The following is a 27,929-nucleotide window of genomic DNA, read 5'->3' on the forward strand; positions in this document are numbered from 1 at the left end:
GTCTAGCCCTGCTGCATATGAAAGCTATACTGAATCTACAGATTTAAAGGTATAATGACTCTGAATCCTGAGATTCAGCACAGCCATCATTGGAGATTGACAGCAAGCAAGTCTGTTGGTTTTGAACACTTATTGTAGCTTTTTGGAATCATTTGGTGAGCCATATCAAGAAACAGGGTGCTGGACAAGTTCAGAATTTGGAAAAGATCCTTTTTTGGACTATGGCTCCTCAAATCCCCTACCCATAATGCTGGTGGGAATTTTTGTGAATTGTAATCCTAAAGTAACTTTTCCAAGCTTTGGACTATGCGGACCTTAGGTGTCATCAAGCCTTTCCCTTTTGATATTATGGGGGTATAGAATGCCACTAAGACAACATACATCAGGGCAGTATTAATGCGAATTTTACATGTACAATCACATACCAAGAGACCTCATATAGACAAGCAATTTATTTCTTTAAAATTTATTTCTTTAAAACCTGCTCCATCCTGGAGACTAGACAATGCTTACATCACTTAAAAACAACCTAACAATGTCATGCTGTAAAACCTGTCATATTAAAGGCTACAGTTAAATAAGCTTACCGCACAGCCCCTAGGGATGGGCTCGGTGCAGAATGATTCTGAACAGTTCCTGAAAATCTCAGTTCCTCTGAGACAGATCAGGGATGGAATGGGAACTTCCAGTGGCAGTGTTCTAACATGCGATAAAATGCATCCTTTGCCCCATTCTGTTCCCATCTCGCTCCCTTTTGTTCTGCACTGAGCCCGTCCCTAGGGGTTGTGCAGTAAGAATCATAGAATTGGAAGAAACCACAAGGGCCACCCAGTCCAACCCCCTGCCATGCAGGAACACAGAATCAAAGCACTCTTGACCCCACCCTTCCTTAACACTAACAGTGAGGATAGATATTGGGAAACTGATCAGGTTTCCATTTTACAAATTTTCACTCCAGGTGGATTTTTGTGTTGCCTGTAGGCATGATGCATATGACAAACTCTAGACAATTTTTATCTTGCTTTACATCTGACTTTTAAAAATTAATTGGCAGTCTGTATTACATCTTATGACACATTCTGCAACTGTACTCGTATCTTTTGCCTGACACTAAATTTCCCTGATACTAAAAAGACTGTAAATGTCATTCATAGGAAAGTGACTTTCTATCACTGCCTTTGGCTTGTTCTGATAAACTTTCTTATAGCAGAGTTGTGCTTGCCCCACCTAACACAAATGATTGGACCATCTAGAAATGCATAGGCTCAATTCACAGAATTCATATGCTGCATAGGAACTGGGAATGACAGCACACACACTTCACTGAACAACCACATGTGAATATCTACTAGGAAGGAAGATGGAACAGGAACATATGCAGCAACTGCATCCACTTCCTCACCACAGGTAGTCAGAAAGGTCGCCAGAATCATCCACTTAAAAATTTAGTGCAGGTGTTTGGCTATATATTTTCTATATGTTTATTTTAGGAACTGGTATTAACTAATAGAACATATTTCTATCTCCACCCTGCATCCTTAAGTAAACACAAGAACTAATAATAGGCTTACTTAGTCAGTGATAGGGTTAAGGTCTAAAATACAATGCCATTTTCTTTTATTTGCTTTCCCTTTTAATGTTCTTTATTTGGATTCTTATTGCAAGCCATTTATAAATAAAATAAAGGAAACACACTTTTGTTTCAACAAAGTACTGTATCATTATCCACGGGGGGGGGGGGTTAAGGAAAAAACCCTAGCAGTAATTATATCTGCCTATCTTAGCAGTCAACAAAATACCTTCTTCAACAGCAAGAGAGCTAAAAATTGGGATCAATGCTTAGAATAAGTATTAGTTATTATTTATCACAGGACATCACTCCCACGCCATAAAATGAGATTAAAAAATGTCCCAGATTCAGCCTTCCTTTTTTTAAAAAAAAAAAAGGGGGGGGGGGGGGGGAGAAAATAGAAGAAAACTGAAAAGGAAGCCATGAATCCTATGTATTTATTGCACAGAGAGGAATTTGTAGCTACTAAGGGAAAAAATGCCTCACCATACTGCATTTCTCCCTAAAGCATTTTAAAATACACAGAGCTTATATGATCTAGTGGTTGTGTAGTAGCCACCATAAGGAATATACTCTGGGCCACAAGCTGCCCAATTTAAATAGATGCATCATCTGCAGCTATTGTCATGGTAACTATACATTTCTATTAGAGTATCATAGTGCAAAGCAGGGGGCTAAAATCAGAAGATGACTTGTTATGCTGCCAATAAACTGCAACACAGCATGTGGGCTCTGAAAGATACCAAATCTCTTCAGTTGCCATTAAACTTAATATGAATTTTGCCTCTAGTCAGGACTTCGGGATAAAGTGCAGTGCTTGTAATACTTCTCTTCTGCCTTCCCAGCTTCAAAGCTTTTCAACTCTTTAGAGCCATTGTATATCATTAGGGTGAAAATAAAGTTGAGTCTGATTGCATAGTACCTAATTTTGCTACTCTTGGTCCAAGATGTTAGGTTCAATGGACAATGAAGGCATTCACAAATGATGCTTAGGACACATGATGAAGTGTCTAATGTGCTTTTCCTTTTGATGTGCTAGTTTGATTAGTGATGTATTGCCATTTTAACCCATATGATGGTTCTGAGAAATGCAAAGATGTAACTAGAATGATTGCATGGATGTACATTTTCTGTTTTATGATAGTGAACACACATCTTGTTTCCATAGAAAAACACAACATTCAGACTGTTTCTGAGAATACAGCAATTCTTATATTTAAAAAAAAACATGTACAAGAATAGTTTAAAATATCATTCTTGAAATATATATATGGTGAGTTGGTATGTTAGCTTCATAAAGATGCCGTCATACTGATAAAAGTATGGAGAACAAAACATATGAAGAAAGTTTGGAGAAGTGAGGCACATTCAGGTTGGCAAAGAGAAGACTATGGGGTGGCATGACTACATTTTAAAAAATACTTCAAGGTCTGACACAGGGAGAAGCGGGCTGACCTGGTTTCTGCTGTCCCATAGGGTGAGACCAGGTCTAATTGTTTTATTTTACAAGACAGCAGATATTGGTTGAATATTAAAAGGAACTTCTTGACAGTAAGAGTGGTTTGGTAATGGAACCAATTGCCTAGAGAAGTGGTGGGATCTCCTTTTCTAGATGTCTTCAAAAAGAAGTTGGATAGCTACCTGCTGGGAAAGCGTTAGCATTTAGCACTGAACAGGGAATTCGACTTAATGGCTGATAAGGTCCTTTCCAACTCTACGAGTCTATGATTCTAATTCACTTATGAAATCATTCATTAGTTATGCAAAACTACATAATCCTTTACTAAAAAATGAGACAACTTTATAGGGAAAAACACTCTACTGTGAACTTGTTGGATGAGCAACAACAAGAAGACTGGAAGATTATGGTCCAAAACACACTGCTGAAACAATCCAGTTTGACACGGCTTTAACTGCCCTGACTTAATGCTAAGGAATTCTGGGAACTGTAGTTTTGTGAAACTTTTCTGTCAGAAAGCTCTGGTGCCACAATAAACTACAATTCTCAGGATTATTTTTGGAGTGTGTTTTGGACCTATGATTTGATTTGGTATGCCTGCACCTGCATCTACTGACAGAATCCAAGTGGTACATAGCTACATTTTTCTATTAGCAGTAATTAAATCACATTGGAATTTTTGGATGCATCAGCAATTCACTTTCCTTCCTGCTATAGTATCTTCTTTTATAAATCCATTCCCTTGTTCAGCTGTACAATCTAAATAAATATTTATAAGCAATTAATCCCTGATCTCAGTGCTGAAATAAATGAAATCATTGCCAGAATTCTTCACCTTCTAACTGTAGCATTCCAGAAATCTTCTCTGGGATGTGCAGTTGTAACTAGCATGTTCTAGAATATGAAAAAGAGGCAGTGATATTCTCTAAACTGTTGGTTTAGAGACTTCCAAAGCACAAAAAACTGTCCATCTTTGGTTGGGACACCAATGCATCTTCCCTTTCTGGGGAGGGCAGATTTGGCCACAGTGATTGCTCTAATACACTCTATGTGGGACTACCTGTGAAAAATATTCAGAAGCCAGAGTTAATGGAACATGCAGTAGCCACATGGTTGACTAGTGCATGCTTCAGAAATGATAAATCACCAGTACTGTGCCAACTGCATGTTTATTTTTTCAATCTTTTGTCCATCACTTTGAAGGCCTTAGGAAGCTAGGAGGTGATAAACAAATGCTTTAATAAGAAAAATAAATAAAAAGATGACAATATCTAGGGACAAAAATTCAATTAAATACATTTTCCCCTTTTGTTCTCAGAAAAACAGTGTAAGAGTTCTAAATACTAAATTAAAATATTTACCTGTTATGAATAGGTCCGCTGAATTTTGGGTCAAATTTCCTTGGTTCACCTGCATTTAAAATAAAATAATATAAATAGAATAAAGAAGAATAGTTTGCAACCAGTTTATCTTAAACTAATCCTCATAGGGAGCATTAATAATATGCTGTATAATCTGATGCACGGAATTGCTTTTATAATATAGGGTTTCACTGCTCCACTTATCAGGTTCACTGCTGCACTTAAGGGGTAAATTTGTGTTTCATTTGCAAGGTTGTCAAAACCCAGCTGGAGAAAGCCATCTGAAAGTATTTGGATTAAAGTTAAAGGACCAAGCCATAGAGTCAGAGGCAAAGGACATAATGTGCATTTTTATACTACCCAATTATAGCACTGTGATTCCGCTCTGACTCTCCTCATTTCATCCTATGAGATTCTAGCATTTGCAGTTTAGAGAGGAGCATTAAGAATTCTGAGCCGGAGATCTCCAGTGTCTCAACAAAACTACAAATTCCAGAATTCCATAGGATGTTATACAGTATGTCTTTCAAAATGCAATCATAATGCTATAATTGCATAACGTGAAAGGATTCAAAAAGACCTTACCTCTCAGGCAAAGGCCCTGTAAAAGCTACAGTCCTAATACACCACATGGCAAGTATACCCAGAACTGAAGGTCTCTGGTTCTAGTTCTAGCATTTCCTGATGCATACTTAGCTCCCAACCTATTTTAACTATTTGCTATAAATACCATTGGAACTATAACAGACCTTCACAATGTTGTGCCCTGCTGATCTGCTTGGTTGCAACCAGTGGAGGAATTAATGGAGCCAGGACTTACAGGGTCAAAGCTTGCAATATTTTGCTTAGCAGATACTGCGACATCATCTGACACTTCCCTGTCCTCTCTGAGTACATTAGCAATCACCACCATACTTGGAAGGCAAACGGGTTTTACCAGACACAATGTATTGTTATGACCTCTCCCTGTTTTAATCCAAAGTATTTGGGAATGGCTTATACAATGAAGAGGATTCATTAGCTTTATGAAAGACCAGATGTTGATGTTGATGAATAATTATCATTTTTGGAGTCTCCTTGGAGTTGGTGGTAAATGGAATTATAATGACAAGGGCCATTACACCAAAGTTACCACTGCTCCATTGGCTACACCTCTCTTCACTACCAACCAGCATGGTCACTGGAATAATAAGAATTGCAGTTTAGAACATCCAGGGAGAACAGGGATAAGATGGACTATCTCATATTTATTTAAGATTCAAAGATATAGCTTTGCTCATCTTTGTTAGTTAGTCATTATTTATTTCATCTTATTTAGTTAGCTTCATGCTTTCCATCTGGGGAAAAAAAAGCTCCCTGAACTCCTAAAACAAAGAACATGGCCCCTGCTCTCAATCTGTATTTACAAATGTAAGCCCAAAAGATGTTATACAAAAAGAAAACCAAGAGGAGGAGAAGGAAATGATATTGATAAGCAATCTCAGGCATCTAAGGCACCAAATCTTAAGGTTCTGACATTTTTACAGTAACTAGGTTCCCTGAATGGAAGCATTACTGGGATAAGAGGAACCAAATGCAGCTGGTCTCTTAACAGGAAGGATTCTTAGCTCTCCCTCTCCTGCTGCTAGGGTGGAGTTCAGAAACCATGTCCATGATCTTGTAAGAACCCTCTTTTTCCTAGACAGATTTGGTTGTAGTTAGAATGTTAGTTCCCAGTCCAAGGGGAAATGTGCCTCCCAGTACATGCATGTACTGTATATGTATGTCTTGTAAGAAAAAGAGAGGCTGAGGAGAAGGAGCTATCTGAAGCTGTAGAGCATGGGTAGGCAACCCCCGGCCCACGGGCCGCATCCGGCCCGCCGAGGCAGCAGGGCCGGCCCCAGCCCGGTCCTGCCGCCGATTGCCACAGGCGGTACTGCGGCACTGCCGCCGAGGAGGGCAGGCCGCAGACAGTGCGCCGCCGCCGCCCACAGCTTCATGTAGCCCTGCACACACCTGCAGGGCTGCGCACGGGGCTAAATAGGAGGAGTTTCTCCTCTTGGGGCTGGCTGGCCAATGGCTGCTGGCAGGGGTCAGGCTGTTGCAGCTCCAGCCTGCCCCCATTGGCCAGCCAGCCTCAAGAGGAAGAGTTCCTCCTCTAGCAGGGAAGGAAGGGGGCGGGGGTCCTCCTCCTCCTTCCCATCCTTCCCTTCCCATGGCTGCCAGGCAGCCGCAGGCAGGGAAGGAAGGGAAGGAAGGGGGCAGGGGAAGAGGAGGCGGAAGAGAAGGAGGAGGGAGGAAGGAAGGAGCAAGAGGAGGAGGGAGGAAGGAAGGAGGAGGAAGAGCAGGAGGAGGGAGGAAGGAAGGAGCAGGAGGAGGAGGAGGTGGGGAGGGAGGAAGGAGGAAGAGGGGGAGGAGGGAGGAAAGAGGAAGAGGAGGAGGAGGAAGGAAGGAGGGAGGGAGGAAGGAAGGAAGGAGGAGGAGGAGGAGGAGGAGGAGGAGGAGGAGGAGGAGGAGGAGGACTTCCACAGGCTCCTTCTCGGCCCATGCAGCCCCAGGCCTCCCTCCGGAGAGAGAGGCCTGGGGCTGAAGGCGCCATGGGGGAGCCCAAGCCATGCCCTTCGGCATCCCTTCCCTTCGGCCGAAAGGGCCCCTTGGAGCCCATTCGGCCGAAGGAAGGTACCGAGGAGGAGAGGGCGGGCACACACCTGTTGCTCCTGCCCCTCACGGGCCCTTATTGGTCCCCAGCTGTCTCTTGAGAGGCAGCTGGTGGCCAAGGAAGGGCAGGAGGAGCAGGTGTATGCCTGTCACCTCCTCTCTCAATCCCCCCCCCACTTCTAGCTGTCTCTCAGACAGCTGAAGGTCAGGAAAGGGAGCAGAGAAAGCCCCGCCCCCAGAGGGAGGAAGCTCTGCCCACGGCATGCGGCCCCACCCCCAGAGGGTGGAAGCTCCCCGGCCCGCTTCGGCCCCCAAGTTGTCTGAGGGACAGCAACCCGACCCCCGGCTCAAAAAGGTTGCCTATCCCTGCTGTAGAGCCATGAAGGGGAGACATATATATACTACTAGAACAAAGTGCCATCACTCTCATTAAATTAATTTGATCAAATCACTTTTATAGGCTTATATATCTGTTTTTCAATTTTTATGTCTTATCTTCAAAAGCAAATGATTGGAATTTGAGTGCTCTTCATTATATAAATTATTTAAGTGTTGGTTACAATATGACATTTTTGTTCTTCTAAAAAATTTCAATTAAAAACACAATTACATTTTTTTAAAAAAAATTAAGCTTATTTTTGATGTCCTACAGACCGGAAGCCTGGTAAATTATGAGTTAGTTGAATATTAACAAAACCATCAAATAAACAAAACCCACAATCAATTGGTTTAAAAAGAGTGTTAGCACAAGTGTTTGATGCAAACTAACAGGAAAATATAGTGAGCCCTTGGTATCCACTGGGGTTTGGTTCTAGAACTCCTTGTGGTTAGCAGAATCCATGGATGCTCTAGTCACATTAAATACAACAGTGTAGTGAAATGGTGTCTCTTATATAAAATAGCAAAATCAAAGTTTGCTTTTTGTAATATATATCTTTTTGGAAAACTGTATTTTCAAACTGTGGGTGGTTCAATCCACTGATAAAGAAATCATGGATACAGATGGCCAATTATGGGCCAGAACAGATGGCCCCCATCAGGGCAGCTTGGAGCTGCCCCATTTAGGCTGGATCAGGGCTATGGCAAACATTCATGTGGCCCCAATCCAGCCAGCTTCTGCCCCAAATAGGAGCAGAATAAATCTGCTCTTATGGGGGGGGGGGGGGAGCTGCCACTTTGTCTCTAGATGCAGTTTTTTGCCAGGTCTGGGGACACTGCTCCTGTATGCCCCGGATCGGTGCTGCAGCAGCTGCACTGCTGTGGCATTGACCCGCACCTCAAAAGAAACTGCTCTGAGCAGCTTCCTGGAAGGGGCATCAGATGACATGATGATGCCTCTTCTGGCCAGCGCCATTTGGGCACTGCGTGCCAGAGACGCCATCATGGTGCATGCCATATGGATGAGGTGCATGCCATGATGGCGGCCAAGAGGCAGAACTAGGGCTAGGTGTGTGTGGATGCTCAGTCCTAGTTCAGCCCTACTCTGCAGTCAGGTTGGCACAAAGTGTCAGTGTGTACTCCCTCTAAGCTGCTAAACTAGTAAGATTTAACTCTGCAGCACATCAGTAAGAGCTCATAGCCTTATTATAGAAGACATGTTTAAACATGCAGAAAGTGTCAGATTTAATCTCTAGCATCTCAGGCTAAAAAAAATTGGAATAGTAGACTGTTACAGCCATTGGCTGGATGCACCAGTGGTCTGAGCAGCATTACAGTTCCATGGAGAAGAACTGTGAGTACACCAGTCTATCCGTTCATAAGAACCAGACAAGTTATATGTCACATTGGCTAAACTGACATTTCATAGATAAGTGTTATACACCTTACAAAGTGGAGGTAGGGGATTTCCAGAGGTGCGTAGGTTACATCTGCTGCCACCACCCCAGGATTTCAAACATTGTTGTCACCCATTCAATGTGCCCACACTTCCATCATCATCATCATCATCTACGACGGTTGCATGTGGTTTTGAAAATTCCCCTCCATATGCCTAGGTCAGAGGGGTAAAAATGGTGCAAAATTGCCAGTTCTTTGGATGCAAAAAGGAAGTATGTGGGGCGCATGTGAATCAGAGGGTTGTTGAGGGGAGAACAGGGGAGGACTAGCAAGGCCATGGGCTGCAATATGTTCACTTCTGTTATTTAGGAATGTGGCCAAATTATGAACTACACACCTGCAGTACTGAAAACAACTATATATTCATAGCTTAATTCAGAATATACTGTATGTATAAATGGTGAGAGATGCTATAAAGAAAAAGTAGTCATCATTTAGTTTCAAATGACTATTCTATAGCAGTTCTGCACAAAACAGTATTTTGAAAACCAGCTATTGTTACAAAGTGTATCACGGGTGTGTCTTAATGAGTCAAAAGGATTTATTTCTCCAAAGACAGATGCAAGATTTTGTTGCAAAATCTGAAGAAACAGTGATGGAAACATGTGGAACTGTTCTTTCATTTGTCTTAAAATAATCACGGTTTACCAATATATCTCTTCAGTGCAGGCTCATAAGAAGAGAGAGAAAAAACACATTAAGCATTGCAGTCTTGAATTTCTAACTACTTTTCTCTCAAAATATCCACTGAACATCTTAATTGCAAATGTTAAAATGAAATAAGATGCTCCATTCACAGCCTTGCATCCCCATACCCTGTAAAAATAATTTCGCACCACATAATTTGCAGCTCTGTCTAGATTTCAATGAAGATGAGATGTGATTTGGCTAAAACAGATTTTCAATATGACTGAAGACAGTTTTGAAAAACAATAATTATGTGAAAAGTTAGGAACAAACATTAAGAATAATTTCCTTACTTTTAAAACACATTTCAAACTATGGCCTTTATTTCTGGTAAGTGAAATCAACATGAACTTCAGTATGCTTTTCTTACATTATAAGAAACAACTACTCCAACACAGATAATAATATACGGTACCCATTCTTAAAACACTTTTGAAGACTATTCAGGACACCGTTATCCATGATCTCAGAACATGACATACAGTGCAAAAAGCATACAAAGGGCTATTGTAGCCCCTTTCAGACTGAAAGAAAAAAGTTGATAGCATAAACCTTGACTAAATCTCCTTCATCAGATGCATGGAGTGAAGTGCCTATGGACAGACATTTATGTCTATGAATGAGTGGGGGGGGTGTGTGTGTCTGTGTCTGTGTGTGTGAATAGTAAAAGAAATTCAAAACTTGTTGGTATGATGAGGTGACAAGTTCAGTTTTAATTATGGTGTTTAGGGAACAAAGTTGGGAGGAAGGATGTTGCCTAAAGCCAAGATAAGTAAATCACCTTATGAAGAATAGAAGGAGTTCTTGAAATGTAGTATCATGATGGCTGGGAACCAGAAAGGAGTTGAAATAAAATGGAGAGGAGAGCCCTCATGTCATGTAGTCCGACAGGAATCCATTGCCTCTGTTTAACCCTGTATCAAAGGACTGGAGTTTGTGGATATATCCCAGTTCTGCTATTTTTCTTTCCACTCTTCCCTTAAAGATTTTTTGTTCATGGACTACTGTTCCGAAGTCCAAGACAGAATGTCCAGGAAGACTGCGGTGTTCTGCAACTGGTTTTTGTGTATTCCCATTCTTAATGTCCGATGTATATCCATTTATCCTCTGGTGCATAGAGTAGCCTGTTTGCCCAACAATGAAGGCCACTGTTGAAAACAGGATGGCATATATAACATTAAAGGATGAGTAAGTAAGAGTATCTCTAACATTGTGAGTGATGTGATTACATCCTGTGATGATGCTTCCCAAGTAGTTATGTGGGAATAGTTGGCATCTGGGTTTGTGGCAAGGTCTTTTACCGATCACCCCATTCTACATTTGTGGCAGGCCTTTACTTCCTGCAAACATTCTCCTAGTCCCAAATAGTTACTGACCTTCAGAAGAGCACACAACATGGATGGGGAGATGGATACAATACCTTGCTATGAACTGAGATACCATTTTGGCTTTAGGCAACATCTTCCTCTGAACTTTGTCCCTTAACAACCAACAGTAAAACTGAACTTCTCGCCTCATCACCATATCTATGTTTCGCATTTATATTACTGTTCACACACACATTTACACATACACCTCATTCAGGAGCACAAATGTCTGTTCGTATGCATGCCACACACTTGATGAAGTACATTCGGTCCCCAAAAGCTTATGGTACAAAACTCTTTCAGTTTGTCTCAAAGGCGCTACAATATTCCCCTTTGCAAACTGATCCAGACTAACTTGGCTATGTCTGAATGCAAAAAGCAAGACAACATACCAGTGCCTACCCTCCAACATTTCACAGATGAAAACTGGGACAAACGTGGCCAAACAACATCAATGTGGTCAAAATGGTAAAAGTTATTAATGAGGAAAAAGAGACAAACTAGGAAAGGTTGCTGAAATTTGCTTATGTTTGAGTCTATAAGAAACAACAAAGTGCCACCCCATTCTCTGCTTTCTGCCCTCCCTCAAGTTAATTGAGTGTAATTACCTCTGCATGTTCAAGTCAGCTCCTAGCAATTGAATTAAGGTAGGATGAATAAGAAAAATGGGAGGAGGAGATAGAAAACTGGACATTTTAAAAGCAGCTGAAAAAATAGGATGACAGAGTATTAATTGGAACTGTTCCTGCCAAATTGGAACAGTTGGTGGGTATGCTAGCAGTCACTAAAATTCCATTAGAGTCAACATCAGTATGTACAGAAAATGCTTGTATAAATCAACTCTCAGTAAAAAGATAGGAAAAGCATCATGCACTGAACCTGAAGTTGTATATGTGTCATCAGCACTCCTATCATGTAAATGGCACAGAGATTGCATACAGTTTCGTAAAGGTTCCCCAGGTGCCCCCCAACTGCCTTTTGTTAAAAAATAATGCTGAATGTCTCTCTCTCTCTCTCTCTCTCTCTCTCTCTGTGTGTGTGTGTGTGTGTGTGTGTGTGTGTGTGTTAAATGTAAAACACTTAAAGGTATTTATTTATGTTTTTGGCTTTCTTGGGGTATATTAGGCCCAGGAGACATCTTTCCAGCTGAAAGAAAACTGGAAGCTGACCTCTGGTTTACTTCTTGGCTGAACAAAGTCCTCCTGGGCTTAAAATGATCCAGAGGAGGCCAAAAAGATGACCTTTAATTTCTTCCTCCTTTCATTTTTAATGATTAAAAATATGCTTTTTTAAATGTTAAAAAACAGTTGCAGTCCACTGGGTTTCAAACAAAACACTTTGCACTCCTTTTATTTTTCTTTCTTCATCGCTCTTTTCCTCTTCCTTCACCTTTCCAATTTCTAGAAGCACCAATTTGCTTAGCATCAACCTTTTGTAGCCCAGAAATCTTTAACCTACCCATTCTTGAATGTGGACCATGGCCTAGTTTCCATGACTGAAACCCCTTGCTTGAAACTGCAAGCACACTTCTCTAACTTGATTTACAGAAGCATTTTAAATGTTATTATGTCAGTTGAATATTGTATCACTTATGCCTAGCATAAACAAGATGGGCTTTTTCTATGGAGGGTGTAGTCCCAGTGGTTGAGTACTAGGACTTTCTGGGTTCAAATTCCTGCTTGGCCATGGAAATGCACTGAGTGACTTTGGGCAAGTCACATTCTTTCTACCTCAGAGAAAGGCAATAGTAAACCCTCTCTGAATGAATCAGAAACTACTTTGAGGTGAACAACAACAACATTTGCCTATGAGTTAACTAATGCAAGGGGCCCTGGTGGTTCAGTGGTTAAATACTGGTACTGCAGCCACTCACTCACAGTTGCAAGGTTGTGAGTTGAATAACAGCCAGGGGCTCCAGGGTTGACTCAGCCTGGCATCCTTCCGAGGTCACTAAAATGAATACCCAGTTGGGGGCAATTAGCTTACATGTTGTAAATCACTTAGGGAGTGTTTAAGTGCATCAATCAGCAATATAGAAATGTACTTGCTATTGTTATTGCTATTAATTCCCTTTTAAGAGTTCATATAGGTAACAACATTAATTTCCAAGCAGTGAGCATTCTGTATAGTTTTTGCTTCTTTGGTGTTCAGAGAAAATCCCTTAGTTTGTCTGAATATGAGTTGTTATAACAAATCTGCTAAGAAATGTTACTGACAAAGTTCAAAGATTCCACATATCTCTACAGCACAGTTATTACCCTACTCAAGAGACTAGGACCCATATGTTAATAGCAATTATGTCGATAATAGGATAAACCCCATATCCACAGATTCAATATTCATGGTTTCACTTATGTCACCTCTGAAGACATATGTTCTCTTTAGGCATTTCTAAGTCTTCCAGTGAGATTTGATCGTCAGCTTTCAGGACCACTGAATTGTGCTGGAGGACCTAGAAATGCTTAAACAAGTGTTCTTTCTAGGAATTTCTAGGCCCTCTAGTGTGATTCTATGGTATGATTGGTCTGGAAGTCATTAGTCTAATTGAAAATAATAGGGTTTCCTATTGTCTGCAGTTTCAGGTATCCACAGGGTGTGTGCATCTTGGACTGTGACCTCTGTGGTTATGAGGGCTGTATGTATATGTTTCACATACTGTATACAAAAAACTGAAACCAGAACATGAACAATTTATTTCCAAACAAAATGAAATGTCTCTCTGCCAAAAAATGATGGGAGAGGGAGGCACTTATGTTAGCTATGTTGTCCCTCACCCCTTTTGCTACCTCCACTGTCATCCTAATCCTTTCACAGGTTAACCCCACAAATAGACATTGCTTCTATCACTGCTAAAAACAAAAAAAGTAGGGAATGTTTTGCAATGCTATGGGTTATTTCATAGTATTAAAAATGGTCTTACAGCTAAAGGGTCTCTTCATATGCACAGGTTAATCATTCCTGGAAAGGGGGAAAATCCCATAGGTTTGTCATATGGCTGCTGATTTTCCATATCTCACATGTGTAATGGTTTCTAAGAATGGAATCAAAGAACCCTCCATGCAGACATGTAAGACCCAACAACTGCCGGTACATTCCAAACAACAACAACAACAACACAATCCTCTCTTAAAGCTCAAAGATAAGCAAAATTGTTATTACGCTTGTAAGCCATTTTATAAATAATGACAGAAAGTCATGTCCTAGCCACAGAGTTTGATATAGTGGTTTAGTCACTTTAGGGCATGTATTCACTCAAATTAAATTGGCTTTTCCTCTAACTGGGGAATATTCTGTCCTCCTCTTCCTCTGTCAATATCCCTGTTGACCTCTTATTGTATTGGGTAATTCTAAAGAATTATGTCATAATCTCTGAATTCTTTTCTGCAAACTGTAATGGACACAAATAATTTGATATATCTGTACAATAACATCCAAATTCCACAAAATGTAATGCCTTTATGGGGCCAACCAAAAGGTACAAAATACATGTTGCAAGCTTTAGAAGCTCCACTGGCTTCAAAAACTTTCAACTTGTCTTTTGACAATTTTGGTTGTTCTGATAAAGATATCACTGTTTTGTGGATTTTGATGTTACTGTACTTTGCTACAGGGCCAACACAGATACCCCTGGATATGTTGATATATCTGAATAGTTGTACTGAACTCAGTGGGTCAGCTCCCATGACTAAAATTATATGAGCACTAAAATATTTGAGACCACAAGTGATGTTGGATTCCAAGCTATGATCAGAGTAAAGAGATGATGAACCAAGTTCATTCTGGTTAAAATGGAATCAACCAAGTTCATTCTGAATATTTAAAAGGGCTCAATCTAGGTGATCAGACTGTAAAATAGAGAGCTAGAAAATAGGTTTTTCTCCTGTATGGCAATCTGTTCATTAAAGCAGACAATACACTGAAAGTTTTCTCCTTTGATTTCCTGCAAATCAATGCAGAGCACTACTCTTTCTTATGAAGCTATGCATTTTAATTGCACAGCTAATAAAATATTTTGCCAGTGACACATGGGTGCCAAATGTTCGACTGGTTTCTTACAAAATAACAGCTACTTCTATACTCTACACTTCTGCTTCCATCAAAGGCAATTAAAGAGAGGTACGTCAGTTGGGGACCTAGCATCTTTAAACAGGACAAGCAGTCCATCCTTCTTTTGATACATCTCAATTAGCTACATTGGGTTTGCTTCCAAACTCTCACATACTTCAGAGCAAATAATTTTTAGTCCACATTAGAGAGCAAGAGACTGTGGAGCGAAAACAGTAATAACAGACCAAAAAATGTGAAGTCACAGGTTTTCATGGTTGGTTATCTGTAGTTTTTTGTGCATTGTTGGGGCTATGTGGCTGTGTTCTGGAAAATTTATTCCTGACGTTTTGCCTGCATCTGTGGCAGGCATCTTCAGGGCTGGCATTTTCAATTTCTGAAGTGCCAGCCACAGATGCAGGCGAAATGTCGGAATAAATTCTTCCAGAATGACCACATAGCTGGAAATCTCACAAAAAACAACAACAAAAATGGTGGAGACAAGGCTAGTAAGGGAAAAAGGATCATTTTGGACATAGTGTCAGCCTCCACATTTGCAGCTTTGACTTTTCAAATTTGATTAATATGTTTTGTTTAGGAATCTAGGTCCTTCAGTGCAACTCTGCAAGAGGCTGACCACAGAGTTGTGCCAGAGGCCTAGAGCAGGGGTCGGCAACTCCGGCCCACAGGCGGATGCGGCCTGCGGAGGCCTGCCGCTGGCCCTGGTTGCTGTTGCCGCTTGCGCGCCACAACCACGCCGCCCGTCACGGCTTTTCGCCGCTCTGGGCGCCGCCATTTTTGGCGAAAAAATGGCAGCGCCCATAGCGGCCTCTGGGGCTATGGGCGCCGCCATTTTGCCCGCCCAAAATGGCGGCGCCCAGAGCGGCGAAAAGGTGCGATGGGCGGCCGCGGCCGGGCGGCCTCTAGGAGGCCCGCTGCCGTCTCTGGGACCTCCAGGAGGGCTCCGAGGCCGGCAGGGGTCCTCTGGGGGCCGCGCGTCTCCTGGGGCCTCCAGGGGGGCTCCGAGGGGCAGGGGGGCCTCTAGGGGGCCCACTGCCATCGCTGGGGCCCTCCCGGAGGGCTCCGAGGCCGGCAGGGTCCTCTGGGGGGGCGCTGCCGTCTCTGGGGCCCTCAGGAGGGCTCCGAGGGCGGCAGGGCCTCTGGGGGGCCCACTGCCATCGCTGGGGCCCTCCAGGGGGCCCTCCAGTGCTGGCGGCCCCCACCAGTTTTTTGCCGGTCTCTGATGGGGCTGGGGCCCCGTCAGGGGCCAGCAAAATGGGGAGACCTGGCCCCTGGGGGTGGAAGCTCCGCCCAAGCATGTGGCCCCACCCTGAAGGGTATAAGCTCCACCCCCTGGCACACGGCCCCGCCCTGGAGGGTGAAGCTCCACCCCGGCACATTGCGCCCGCCCCGGAGGGTTGAAGCTCCACCCCCGGCTTCGGCCCCCCCAGTCGCTTGAGGGACAGCAACCCGGCCCCGGCTCAAAAAGGTTGCTACCCCTGACCTAGAGATTCAGAGAGGTGTTTCCCCGAGCAAAAACAAACAAACAAAACAAAAAACAGTGCTTCTTACTTGCTTTTCTCCATTTTCATGGGGCCCTATGCCCATATCCCAGCAACTGTGAAAACCCACTGCATATTTCTTTTATCTTGAAATAGAGAGGACAAGATTATGCCTTAGGCAGGTAGCCTTTGTGTGTGAAGATAACTAGCCTGATAAATTACCAGTCAGCCAACGAAAAGCTTCCGACTGTAACCTGTAGTTTCCTTTTATTATTTTAAAGATAATTGCTGAAAGAGTCATAGATTGTAGTGCTGCTAAAAGACCCTTTGACGAGTCTAACTAAGGCGTGGGACAGATCACCAAAAACCGGGCCCTGTCGGCACTTCTTTTGCTACCAGATGGAAGCTGTAGCTGCCAAACCGCATGGCTTCCCGCTGGTGGAAAAAGAATCTGCAAAAAGCAGTTCTTTTGCACCGTCACTGTGACACCCGATGTCAAAATCGCAGCATGATGTGCATCCATCATGTAACAATGGCGGCACCCGTATACACAGGTGCCGCCACTGTTACAGCACCCACATACTGGGTTAGGGACCGGGGGTTGCCGGGCGGTCCCTTATCCCTAGTACACTGCCAGCATGGCATTTGGCTGTCTGTTACCGTGCCTAACAAAATATATCCAGCGTAGCTATGTTTGCCACCAGCAAAGTACAGTAACAACCCAAATCCACAAAACAGTGTGTTACTTTATTGGACAAACCAAAATGCACAAAATACATGATGCAATGTTTTCAAAGCTCCACTGGCTTCATCAGGCAGTGATGTTAAAAATCATACAAAAGAAAGAAACAAACCATGATGTTTACATCACAGGCCTACATTTTGTCAAGATGTTGTTATTCTCAGTTAAGATGGTAGAAAAGGCTATCCATGCATATAGAGGCCACTCTTCTGACTTCGGGAGAGTCTTAAAGTCCAGGAAATTAGTTAAATTCAATTAGTAACACAAAAAAGATACTTCCTTTAGATCCAGGCTGTTTAGTGGATTTTGGATGTTATTATACCTAACAAACAGAGACAGTATCATCAGTATTGCAAGAAAAGCACACAAGGCAGAAGAGAGAAGAGGGCAGTAAGGGATGTGAAAAGAGCTCTTTTTTTGGGAGCAATCTAAAGATTATTGATAGATATATGACATACAACTTCTCTGGTTCTCTTATGATAACAAAGTTTTTAGAATGCTTATCTTAGATTGCATCAGTCTCCTTTTGGATCAGCTGGAACTATTTCAAAGTTCAAAAAGGTTTTTCAGGACATCTTAGATAGAAAAGAAGGATCTGGAAAAACATTTATGTAACAGAAAGGGAATGTACAGGTTGAGTATCCTTTTCTGAAAATGCTTGGGACCAGAGATGTTTCAGAGGGGGACATTTGCTTAAAAAACTAATAATATATAAGAAATCTTGGAAAATTGAACCCAACTCTAAATTTATGTTTCATACACACTTATACACATAGCCCGAAGGTTAATTGTATACAAAAATATTAATAATTTTGCGCATGAAAGTGCCACTACCTCAACCACTCATGAAAAAAGTTTTGGATTTTGGAACATTTCAGATTTTGGATTTCAGATAAGACAGACTCAACTTGCATTGCTGCTGTTGTGTGCCTTCAAGTCATTTCTGAATTACCCTTATCATGTAGTTTCTTGGCTACATTTGTTCTGAAGGGTTTTTGCCTGTTCCTTCCCTCTGGCTGGGAGTGAAAGTGTTGATTTGTCCAAAGTCACACAGTAGATTTCTATTGCTGAGGGGGGATTTCAACCCTGGTTTTCAGAATCATAGTCTAATACTCAAACTACTACATCACACTGGCTCTCAAGGGGATGTATGAAACATAGGCTATATACAAAACTAGATGAAAATTATTTCAAAATAGTGTAGTCAGAAGAAGAGTCATGCTTCTTTAAAGGCACAAATGTGTTCATTTCTTCCCAATAATATTGGGTATTTTAATGTATTTTAAAAAGATGCTTTTAAATTTTATTGTAAATAAAAGCTCAGTGCCCTGTGAATGGAAATCAAGCCAAAAAGGTCTCAGCCCCAAAGCCTAAAGATATGAGTGTAATGAATAAAAGAGGGTTATAATGGAACTCTGCAATGAAAAATAAACTACAGCGTTTGCTGTTGCCCAGGCTAATGAATACATATTCACTTGCATAGCACTTTGGTACCCTTTTGGATGAATGATGCCATATAAAATACAATATTGGCTTGAAGGGTTAGCGAGCTGTCTTTTAAACTGCTACTGCTCAGCTTGGCACATGGCCAATAGTGATATTAAAAATTATGGTTGTTATTCCTTTATATTCGTGTGTGAATCACAGCACAGTGCATTTTCCACATACAGAAAGATAGGGAGGAAACTCATTGTGATACTCTGCTTGACCCCACCATTGGCTCAGCAACTTCTGACATTCTAGGCCCCACCTGAATATGTGTCCAGTTCTGGGCGCCACAATCAGAAAGGACATCGAGAAATGGAGCGTGTCCAAAGGAGGGCACAAAAATGTGAAGGGTCTGGAAACCATGCCCATGAGGAACGACTTAGGGAGCTGGGGATGTTTAGCCTGGAGAAAAGAGGTTAAGATGTGATATGATCGCCCTGTTTAAATATTTGAAGGGATGTCATTTGAAGAGGGAGCAAGCTTGTTTTCTGCTGCTCAGAGAACAGGACCCGGAAAATGGATGCAAGCTACAGGAAAAGAGATCCACCTGAACATTAGGAGGAACTTCCTGACTAAGGACTGTTCGACAGTGGAATGCACTTCCTCGGAGGGTGATAGAGTCTCCTTCCTTGGAGGTCTTTAAACAGAGGCTGGATGGCCATCTGTCAGGGATGCTTTGATTTGGATTTCCTGCATGGCAGGGGGGTGGACTGGATGGCCCTAGTGGTCTCTTCAACTCTCTTGATTCTAGATTTATGTTCTATGACATAACAAGAGGCTATAGGTCTGTAAATTCAGGCTCATGACTTCCCTGATTAAGCCTGTTACAGACAGCCAAAATAAAGCTGCTTCGAGTCACAGTGGAGGTATGGTGTTCAATGATGCATGCGTCCTAAAAGTCCAGAAGTCGCACCAAAGGCACGCTGCAGCCCTAAGGATGGAGTGTGCTTTGGTGCAGTTCTGGACTCTTAGGACGCATGCATCATTGAAAACACATACTCCACTGTGACTCGAAGCAGCTTTATTTTGGCTGTCTGTAAGGTCTAAGTCTATCCATCTGGTATGTGGTCTTCCTCTCTTTCTACTACCTTCTATCTTTCCAGCTGATTGTCTTTTTCCAGTGATTCCTGCCTTCTCATTATGTCACTAAAGTAGGACAGCCTCAGTTTGGTCATCTTGCTTCTAGAGAGATTTCAGGCTTGATCCATTTCAAGGAGTCATTGGCCCCATATAGACTGCCAAAATAAAGCTGCTTTGAGTCACTTGGAGGTTGTGCTTAAAGATGCATGCACCTAAGAGTCCGGAGCTGCATCAAGCCACATCCAGTTCAAAGACTGGAGTGTAGCTTTGGTGCAGTTCCAGACTTAGGACGCATGTATCATTTAAACAGCATACAGTGGTACCCCGGGTCGAATTGATCGCGTTACGAATTTCCGGTTACGAAAAAGTTAGATTGGAAAAAACTGTTCGGGTTACGATGTTTTTTCGGGTTACGAATTTTTTTCGGCGCGAAATCAAACGCGCGGCTTTCCAGCACTAACGGAAAGCCCTTTTCGGTTGCGAAATTACTCGGGTTACGAAAGGAGCGGCGGAACGAATTATTTCGTAACCCGAGTGGAGCACTGTACCTCCAAAGTGACCCAAAGCAGCTTTATTTGGCCTTTCTGTTGGGGCCATTGTTTGCCTTTTTGGCTGTCCATGGTATCCTTGGCACTCTTCTCCGCCATACCAATCTCAAATGCTGATTTTCTTTTAAGGCTTTCTTCCGTCCAGCTCTCACATGTACATGGTGATGGAGAATACATGGCTGGATATTCTAATTTTGTGCTCAGTTGTGTATCTTTACACTTTAGGATCTGTCTAGTTTAGCTGCCTTCCCATTCCAGCCTTTGATTTCTTGACTGCAGTCTCCATTCGTCAATTATTAATTAAAGCAACAGGAACTCTTTAACTTTTCAATTCCTCCCTTATAGCTTTGAATTTATCTTATTAGATCATATGTAGGTTGAAAATTTCCAGTCCCATGGCCACCATTTTGTTGTCCATATTTGTTGACATATATTAGTTAAGACTAGAGTTGATTCTGTCTATTGTAGCATTTCAACAGTAATATCATCTGTTCCTGGTGGTTTATTTTTCCCCAATTTCTTTTATTGCAGATTCCATCTTGCTTTTTTGAATTTGGGGCTCATCTTCACATGGTTCTTCGTTATATGTGTCATTCATTTTTTTCATATCTATCATACAACACTTCTGTGCATTGCAACCAACATCTTTTGATTTCTTCTTGATCTTGTAGTATGAGCTTTTTCTTATCATAAAGCATCCTGATCCTTAATTTCAACTTCCCTTTGAATTTCAGGATTTTGTGGAAGAGGTCTTGTGTTCTTCCTTTTTTTGTCATTGTCTTTTACTTCTTTGCAAATGCCATGTCCTGGTTCAAACTGACAAAGTAGGAGCAATTTGAAACCTCTAGTATAACCGGATGTGAATGAAAAATGGAATCTCAGGATGTAAAAGATTAAGTTCTACTCCAAGAGAAATTATTTTTTTTCTTAGAATAAAACCTTCTTTTATATGTCCTGAAACTGTCTCTCCTTCCCATCAGGTGTGAGAGAAGTCATTTGTAAATGAAGGCAAGAGCTATTCATAGAAATAAGGAGGTAGATCCAAGATTTCAGTAGACTCAACACCAAGTTGTTCATCCTGTCCTTATTCAGGCTGAGCTAAGAGAAGAAGTCATGCTCTTGTCAACCCAGGTCTTATGTTCTGTAAAACATTTTAACTACATATCTTTGAGCTATTAAGACCAATGCAGTTAGTTCATGTAGCATATTAGTGGGGCTGTGTATGAAGAGGGCAATAGAAGAAATGGCTAATAACAAGCCTGCAATGTACTTCAGTTTTAACATTTCAGGTTAAAGGTCAGAACGAGAGTAACATGGTGGTTTAAAACAACACAGAACCTAGTGGGATTATATTCCTACTGTTTGTTAGGGGCCATGATGAGGCAATCTGTTCCACCACAGAGTTCTATAACTCACATATTACAGGTTGGGGTATTATGACAGATACTGATTTATTATATTTTGATCTTGTAGTGAATGCCATGAGAGTCAGTATGGTGTACTGGTTAGAGTGTTGGACTATAACTCTGGAGACCAGGAGTCAAATCTCCATTCAGCCATGGAAACCCAGTGGGTGGCCTTGGGAAAGTCACACTCTCTCAGCTGCAGAGGAAGGCAAAGGCACCTTTTCCCCCAATAATGTGACTCCAGGAAATTTACATCTATATAAAAAGTAAAGATTTAAAACTATACAAAAACATCAGTTTAAAAAGCATAAATATAAAATATATTTTTAAATTAAATAATCCATATTAAAACCATATATAAAACAACAAAACAGCACAACACACCATCAGAAGGTCATCACTGTTAATTTCTAAAAGCCTGAAGAAATAAGAATGTTTTTACTTCGTAGTGGAAAGACAGCAGGAAGAAAGTCTCCCTAGGGAAGGAAATCCAAAACCTAGATGCAGCTACCAAGAAGCACCCCAATCTTTTCCCCACCAAACAAGCCAGATAAGGCAGTGGGGAACAGTGAACATGGTCTCCTGAAGATCATATCAGGAGATACAATCCTTTGAATAGCCTGGACCCAACCTCTATATCATTTAAGTCCATGAGCAGCTCTCATTGCCACCCCCAAGAAAGAAGTTCTTTTGAAACTGGAAACTAGTGAAACTATTTATAGCTGAATTCTACACAACATCTGTCCACCCAAGAATAGCACTCACTGATCTCAAAAGTGCTTCCTCTCAGGTAAAGTGGGTGGACTACAAGTGCAGTCTTGCAATTTCACTTGTTTACAAACCATCCTTGTCAAGCTCATTTTTGAAAGTCCAACATTTCCAACAAAACCCTTAAATGTAGCAAGATCCAGTATTTTAAATATATGCAGAGTGATTTTAAAAGAATGGTTCAAAACCCAATGATGTATTAAACTCTTTTATGCCAAACTTCAAGTCAAGTCTCAAGTCTTCACCTACAAGTGTCAAGCTGATTCTCAAGTTCTTCAAGATACTTTCAAGTCAAGTCTCAAGTCTGGGAGCCAACTTTAACTGGAAAAAAAATGCAGAGTGCATTTCTCAGAAGGGAATAGCAATCTGATTAAGAAATGGGCATGAGGTAGGTGTTGAAGGAGCCTTCTAAAGTTTTTTAAAATCTTCAGAGGAGCTTTCTGCCTCAAGACCATGGCCTAATGCATTTGCTGTTCCCCTTCAAGAAACATGTCCCATGCTCTGTGCTGGGTCTTGCCTGCTGCTCAGAGCCATTTTGAGTCAGTGTATCATTTATTCCCAAGTCAAGCCATTGAAGTGACTTGAGTATAACCTGAGTCTGAGGCCTGAAACAGATGGACCAAGGAGTGTGGTTTGTGGCTGCTTTGGGGGCATAGTATGCAGGTGATGCATGCCCCTGGAGTGGCTGGAAGCCGCTCTGAGGCCACCTAAGGTGGCCCGAAGCCACTGGCAAAGTGATTGGTGAAAGTCTTCTCTTTGCTGGTGACCCATTTGGGACCACGGCAGTGGCCTACTTTCAGAGTGGGCCCATCTGGTCACCATGGTCCCTGGCCAATAATGGGGTGATTGCAGCTGAAGCGACCAGAGGCTGCTCCAAGCTGCCTATGTGTATTGACTTGAACCTATATCACTGCCAAAATCAAATAAGAACAGGTTTCCTTTGAACAGTTTTTAAAATCACTCTGTATTTGAAAAATGCTGCTTTCTGCTACAAATGTAAGAACAAAGTTTGTATGAGATTACTGGATCTAGATGTTAATCTGATGTTTTCAATTGTGTTGCCAACAGCCATTAAAGTAGCATGATTCAAAACCAATTCACACAATGGTGGTAAATTGATATGGCCTCAAATAGCATATGGACTCCATATATATAATTATTTCAGTAATCTTTCCCTTATGCATATTATTTTACATCCCCATAATGTAGTCAAGAAGCTGAGACAGAGGCAATCACAGCTTGCTTAGAACTCCCTTGAGATTTTGAGGTAAAGCAACCCTGATTTGCCTTCATGCACAAATTCACATATCCTAAAAACTTGTAGACAGAGCAATCATGCTTATGGCTTATATCAACATCTATAACCATGGAAGCAACTTCTCAGCTGGCAACTCCTGAGTTGATGCAATATACACAATCGACTGGTTCACATAAGACCCCCCCATTTGAGTGCCTACCCAGAAAGAACTAGGAAGGTTCACACATAAAAATAGACTTTTATTAGTACAGTAATAGAATAGTACCAGAACAGAAAGTGAACATGAAGTTTTCTTTTGCAAATGGGTACACAAGCAAACTATTTTAAACATAACAGACACAGTGAAGCAGTGTTGTGCAGTTTGTACTGCAGTGTGTTGGCAGAAACATAGGAAACCTCCAGGGGGAAAAATGTGAAGCAAATTAATGGGGACTTTGTTCAGACTTCTGTTTACTTCACCACACAGAGAGCAGCTATACTAACTTTTTAAATGTCCACCCATGCTCAAATGAGCTAAGGAGGAAAAATATTTAGAATACGTCAGTTTATCAAGAATTCACTATGCATTTCAGCTGCTGGTGACAAAATCTTCTCAGCAACATCATATCTTCTACAAGTTAGTGATGATGAGTAAATTAAACTACCTTATCACTTCTGCTTCTCACTACTATTACAAAATATGTGAAATGGGGTGGAGGGAAATGTCACAGGCCTTGCCAAAGTAGTCAGAGAAGTCTAGGTATGGTAGTGTACATTTTCAGCTTACTGGAAATGCCAGCATTTCACAGTCTTTACTACATTAGCTGCAATGCCTTTGGCTTAGAAAATACCGTGGCAACTGACAGCAGTACCACTAAGAATGGCTCTGTCAAAGGAAGTCGGTACTGAGATGAGGTAATGAAATTAACAAAGTCAAATCTGAAAGTCATACCATTCCTTGTGACAGAATCTGCACTTAACCACTTCACTGTAATAACTTCACTGAGTTGCATCATTTTGAATTCATGGCAGATCAAAACCTCACTACAGCTCTTATGTCTGACCAAAATGTTTACCCTTTACATTAGGGCTGGGCAAAGTGCAGCCTGTGGATTTATATTAAAGCTTTCCTCCACAAAGTCTGACTGCGCTGCCTTATCATAGCATGAAGGTGACCCTGAGTTCTCAAAAGCTATGCCAGTTCTTCCAGACTGGTCAGGCATCAAGTACCACTGTAGAGTTAAACTCTATGGCTGTCATCCCAGGATAAACTTAATTTGAACATAAAAGCTCATCATCATAAAGATAACTACCAGACAACAAGTTCATCCTAGCAATTATGGATGGAAAAATAGCAATCTACATCAGTAGAAGGATTATCTTCATCAATGAAACTGGAAATCTTCAAGGAATTTGACCTTTATGTATACATAGTATAGTGGGCCCTTGATATCCACTGGGATTTGGTTTCAGGATCTGGCATGGATATAAAAAACTGTAGATGTTCAAGTCCCATTAAATGCAATGATGTAGTAAAATGGTATCTCTTATATAAAATGGCAACATCAAGGGTTTTTTTTTTTAAGAATTTATGTATTTTTAAAAAATATTTTCCAGTCATGGATGGTTGAATCCATGGATAAGGAAATCAGTGTATATGGAGGATTGAATGTATTTATATATTTATTGTAATTATGCTTCATATGAATCTTGCCCTATGAGTAAACTAATTATCACTGTCTACACCCAGAATAATTGATTTACACATTTTGACTGCAAAATTACATGGTCTTACCAAGAAGCAAACTCCACTCCACTGAAATTATCAAGCCTTCCTCTAAACTATGGTTGCAGGCGGTCATCCATTGCAGTGTTATTTAAAAGAGGTGTGTGTGTGAGTGTATTTTCCACCTCTCTTTAGCAGACATCCAATATGAGGATTTCACAGACTTTCACAGATCCTCCAGAGTTGTCACAGGTGTTTGTTGGGGGAGTGGGAATAATTAAAAATTGCCTTCTTTCTTCAAATAGACATTTTTGATGGAGCAAAAGTGCTCCTTCTGGATGCAACAGTGTTCAATTACACTGAAGAATACTGAATTATATTGAAGAATGACCTGTGCTATGTTCTGCCATCTTTCACCAAAGACAAAACAGTGTCAATACTTCACTGGGGGGGGGGGGGGGAGGATTAAGCAAGTGATTAGTTTCCAGTTCACTTTTCCAAAATGATCTTAGGTTAAATATTGCTAAGAGTATTGTCTGTTTGGCCTATATTTCTTGAACGATTATGGCTGGAATTAACTTCAGCCACCATCTTTGATACACAATCCAACCTACATTTATGAGTAATTATGGCCAACAAATCACAATTTTTAATTTGCTGAAGTGCAAAAGTATATCTGATTGTAATGAGAATGCTGCAGAAAATCACTTATTATAAAGCATAGCATGTGAGCAATAAAAACAACACACATCTGTTGCAAATTATGTGACCCAAATGCATACATTTAATTCCATGAGAACCTCTATGCTCAGCATATATGACATAAATGTGAAAATAAAATGAACCCTTCTCAGGGACTTGAAGAAACAGTACGATATTGCTGGGGGCATATTTGTGTTGACTATAATTAAAAGCAAATCCCATGCTGCTAGTACTGTAAAAAAAAAAAAGGTCTTGAAGTATAAGGCCTGCCATCTTACCATCCTGTCACTAAATTATTCTGCATTTCTTTCACACTGTGATAGGTCTAGAGAGTCAGCATGATGCAGCAGTTTGAGCAGTGGACTATGACTCGAGACCAAGATCTTGCCCTTTGAGTAAACTAATGGAAATCCATCTTGGCCATGGAAGTCCACTGAGGCAAGTCACACAGCCTCAGAAAACCTCAGAAAATCCTTAGGGTTGCCATAAATTGGAAACAGTTTGAAGGCACACATCAACAATTATAGGCTTGTTGGAAGCTATTGAAATAATTTATCTCAATAATAATACTTTTACTAGCTTCTTCTCCTCTCTCTCCTTGATATTGGTGGCTTGGTTTCTTATTCCTGCCATTTGACTTCTTTGCAAGGTATTGTAATAAAGTTTATTCGGTCATTGACCAGCAAACTTTGCAAGGTATTATGGACCTTTCTGGCAAGGATTCTTACAATAGTCCCAAAACAGTGACCATTGCCGTTTGAATATAAAGCCTAGATTCCATCAAAGTTAAGACATAAGCAATGGAACCCATCTTCTGATCCATATTGCAGCATGGAGCCCTCTCTATCTATAGCAGAGAGATATTTAAAACTAATGTCAAAGAAATTTCTGAAGAATATATTGTGGCTTTCCTTGTGAGCCCATAAGAAGTTCTAAGAGATAACTTTCATGGTGTTGATTCTGTTTTCCAATTATTCAAACCAGCCCTATTTTAGGCTTTCTCTGATCTACATGGTCAGTTCCATCTGGTTTACAAGGTATATAAACTATATATGAATGCACATTCTGTTATCAAGTCAACCCAGAATGCCGTGCAAAGCATTCCCTCATCATTACAAATGTTGTCTCATGTTGCAAGGATTTAAAACTTCACTCCCTATCCAAGTGAAAAAACTCTCCCTAAAGTATTGAAATTATATCAACATATAGTAGAAAGAACTAAATTCCATTTAAAAGGATTCTAAAACATTTTGCTAGCTGAAAGAGCAGACTATCCAGTTTTACAAAGCTATTATACTGTAGCTGCTTTATTGGGAGGATATGAGATTAGTAGAAGCAGAAGTATCATCTCAGAAAAATAGACTTTTGATAGTAAGGAACAGAGCATCCCCCCAAATAAAGGCATCTTTCTGCAACCGCTGCAAATTTGTCCCACGGACAACAGGAGACTGCTGTTATCCTCAGTTTCATTACCATATAGGATCATTCCTATATCTTATGCATTATCTATGCCCAATATTTAGAACTTGGCAGATGAATCTGTTTTGGTCCTCATCACTTTTCCACACATTCAGTCGTAATTGTATTCTGTCCAATTTTGACATTAGTCTCCATCTTTCTAAGTGCATGAAAATTTGCCTTTGAAAGTAATATTGCATTTTGTACACCCATTTCCCAATAGGAATACAAAACTTTATCTAATGCACTTCTGAATTGTCATGCTCAGAAATGCATTTGGCACTCAGAGAACTGCATACTCCAAAGAATAA

General features: G+C 41.0%; 1 protein-coding gene across 2 annotated transcripts in view; it reads right to left on the bottom strand.

The window, feature by feature from the left end:
- Positions 1-27,929, bottom strand: part of SLC44A5 (solute carrier family 44 member 5) — a 125,709-nt gene that overhangs the window by 92,361 nt on the left and 5,419 nt on the right. For both annotated transcript variants that reach the window (XM_042464170.1, XM_042464169.1), the window contains exon 2: positions 4,391-4,439. In XM_042464170.1, the coding sequence (XP_042320104.1) occupies positions 4,391-4,439 (49 nt within the window). The remainder of the gene's footprint in view (positions 1-4,390; positions 4,440-27,929) is intronic.

This window comes from Sceloporus undulatus, chromosome 4, assembly GCF_019175285.1.
Source record: "Sceloporus undulatus isolate JIND9_A2432 ecotype Alabama chromosome 4, SceUnd_v1.1, whole genome shotgun sequence".
NCBI lineage: Eukaryota > Metazoa > Chordata > Lepidosauria > Squamata > Phrynosomatidae > Sceloporus > Sceloporus undulatus.